The sequence below is a fragment of the Podospora anserina genome, chromosome 7 (assembly GCF_000226545.1).
Source record: "Podospora anserina S mat+ genomic DNA chromosome 7, supercontig 1".
NCBI lineage: Eukaryota > Fungi > Ascomycota > Sordariomycetes > Sordariales > Podosporaceae > Podospora > Podospora anserina.
In genome coordinates, this window is record NW_001914854.1 from 1,221,176 (window position 1) to 1,223,807 (window position 2,632).

The 2,632-nt window shown below is 51.6% G+C and overlaps 1 protein-coding gene across 1 annotated transcript, besides 1 other annotated feature; it reads left to right on the top strand.

Annotated features, from left to right (window-relative positions):
* Positions 1-65: 65 nt before the first annotated feature.
* Positions 66-138, bottom strand: a tRNA (tRNA-Val).
* Positions 139-785: 647 nt separating this feature from the next.
* PODANS_7_5370 (uncharacterized protein) lies at positions 786-2,373 on the top strand (the record flags this gene model as incomplete). Its single annotated transcript, XM_001907857.1, has 2 exons — positions 786-1,278; positions 1,394-2,373. The coding sequence occupies 2 exons, from the start codon at positions 786-788 to the stop codon at positions 2,371-2,373; spliced, it is 1,473 nt and encodes a 490-aa protein (XP_001907892.1).
* Positions 2,374-2,632: the final 259 nt, after the last annotated feature.

The window sequence follows — 2,632 nt, forward strand, 5'->3', positions numbered from 1 at the left end:
CCCAGTCTGCGAAGAAAAAACGTAAAATGGAAAGGGTACTCCTGAAATCAGGAGTTGTTATCTTTTGACCGACCCAGGGATCGAACCTGGCACCTTTTGTGTGTGAGACAAACGTGATAACCACTACACCAGCCGGCCTTTGGATGAGGGTTAGGGTCGGTGGCTGGATTATTATTTGGACTGGAATGGAGGGGTGGTAGGTTGCAGGACAAAGACCCAGAACCAACCGGAATGTAGTGTCAGGAGGTCCAGCCTTGAGATAGATCTCCCATGATATGCTTTGTATAACACTTCGATTAATGACTAAAAAACCAATATCTTGAACGCATCTCACCGGCCCGGATACCATCGGCGCTCGGCTCCGGTACCTCTCCCGATCCGATGTCAGGACCCCCGCAGCCTGTACTACTTCTCCAACTTGCCTATCAGGGAATGACACAGAAACGGCCTAGATAAGGGACGCCTCGCATCACATAAGCTTTGCTCTTATCTAATTGTTTGAAGAACTTGATATCCACCCCACACACGCTCATTCTCACTTTCGTAACTCCAAGAGTGAAGACCTCAGTAGCAGGCAGTTTTAGAGACAGGACTTTGTAAAGTGCCACAGGTTCCCGACCGGCCGGATGAGTCTCTGCACTGAGGTCCATCAGCGGTGGAATATTGTGGGTTTCTATCCGATTTGAGGGCCATATCATACGTATTTCAGTTCCCCGTTCCTATTTTTTCATGAATACTTTACTCACACACTCTTAGCCGCCGTTTCCAAAGTAGTCTCTGTCAATATGACACCTCTCCTCGTCCTCCTCGCCCTCGCCCTCTTGCTCATCTACCTCTTATCTCCCCTCATTTCCAGAGACCCCCTACCAGGCCCCCTCTACGCCCGCCTAACCTCCCTCATTCTCAAATACCACGAGTTCACCGCCGCACGAACCACCTACATCCACTCCCTCCACCTCCGCTACGGCCCCGTAGTCCGCATCGCCCCCAACGAGGTCGCTTTTGCTTCGGCTGCTGCCGCAAAAGAAATCTACTGCAGCAATGGGAGCGGCTACGACAAGACCGAGTGGTATGATTTGTTCAAGGTGTATGACCGGCGAACAATGTTCACTACCTTGGGGAAGAGTGAGCATGCAAAGAGGAAGAGATTGCTGGCGGATCGGTATGCGAATAGTAATATTATGAAGGGGGGGGTTATGGAGGGGATCAAGCAGCGGGCGAGGACGTTTGGGGAGTTGTGTGGACAGGGGGGAAAGGAGGGGGTGGATTTATACGCGAGTTCCCTTTTTTGAGTGAAAGGATATGCTGCTAACTGACTCTGTAGGTCCGTGAGTGCTGCCAGATCAACATATATAACTGCTATCAAGACGTGAAAAACTGACACACAGAAAAGTCCTCCACGCCTACGCCTTCGACTGCGTAACCCTCCACCTCTTCCACCCACACTCAACCAACTCCCTCACCGACCCCAAAGACTCGGAAATCATGCTCGAAGTCACATTTGACAGCTCCCTCCAAAACCGGCTCCTGAGCCATTACTCCCCCCTCCTCCACCGCCTCCTCAACACCTTTATGGTCAGCATCCTCTCTCTCAAACCCCGTGAAACCCCCCTAGCCGACTCCTTCGTCCTCAACACCGCCGCCCAACCCCACGCCTCCCCTTTCACCCTCCTCCACCGCCTCCACTTCCAGTCCCCCCTCGGACAGATCGACATCGCGGCCGAATCCCTAGACCACATGGCGGCAGGAATCGACACCACAGGCGACGCGCTCTGTTTTCTAATCTGGGAACTATCCCAACCTTCTTCTCTCATCTATCAACAGACCCTCCAAGCGGAACTCCGCTCCGCCTCCCCTGACACCCCGTTTGACCAACTCCCCTACCTCGACGCGGCGGTGATGGAAGGACTGAGGATGTTTCCCGCCATTCCCATGAGTCTGCCAAGATATGCACCACCAGGCAGAACCACCATCATTGACAGTTACAAAATACCCCCCGGCACGATCGTCAGCTGTCAACCCCTCAGCGTCCAACGATTAGGTCCAGAAAAGGGCGGGACTTTCCCCGAACCGGACCGCTTCTGGCCGGAACGGTGGCTAAAATCCGAGGGGGAGACACAAGCGGAGTTTGAAGAGAGGGATAGGGGGATGAAGAGGGGGTTCATGGCTTTTGGGATGGGGGGAAGGGGGTGTATTGGGAAGCATCTTGCGCTGGCGGAGATGAAGTGTTTGTTGAGGGAGGTGTACACCAGGTTTAGGACGTTGCCGGATGAGAGGATGAGAGCGGGGGAGATGGAGCAGGCGGATTTGTTGGTTAGTAGTCGCCCGGCTGGGCAGAGGTGTTTGGTTAGGTTTGAGAGGCTGGAAGCGTGAGATTGGGAAACAAGCATGAATCGAAATGTCCCATCTCTAAAACTTGAAGAGCGAGAGTCAAATGCAAAAATGTATATATATATATATATATATATACAACTGTTGAAAAAAAAAAATGAAAAAAAAAAACCACTAATAAAGCTCCAAGCTGAAATCCACCATCAAACAACAATTACACAAAACCAACTGGCCTGCTTCACCTTTTTTTCTTTTTTTTTTTTGCTTCCAATCCCATCACAAAACGCTTGCTTACATACCC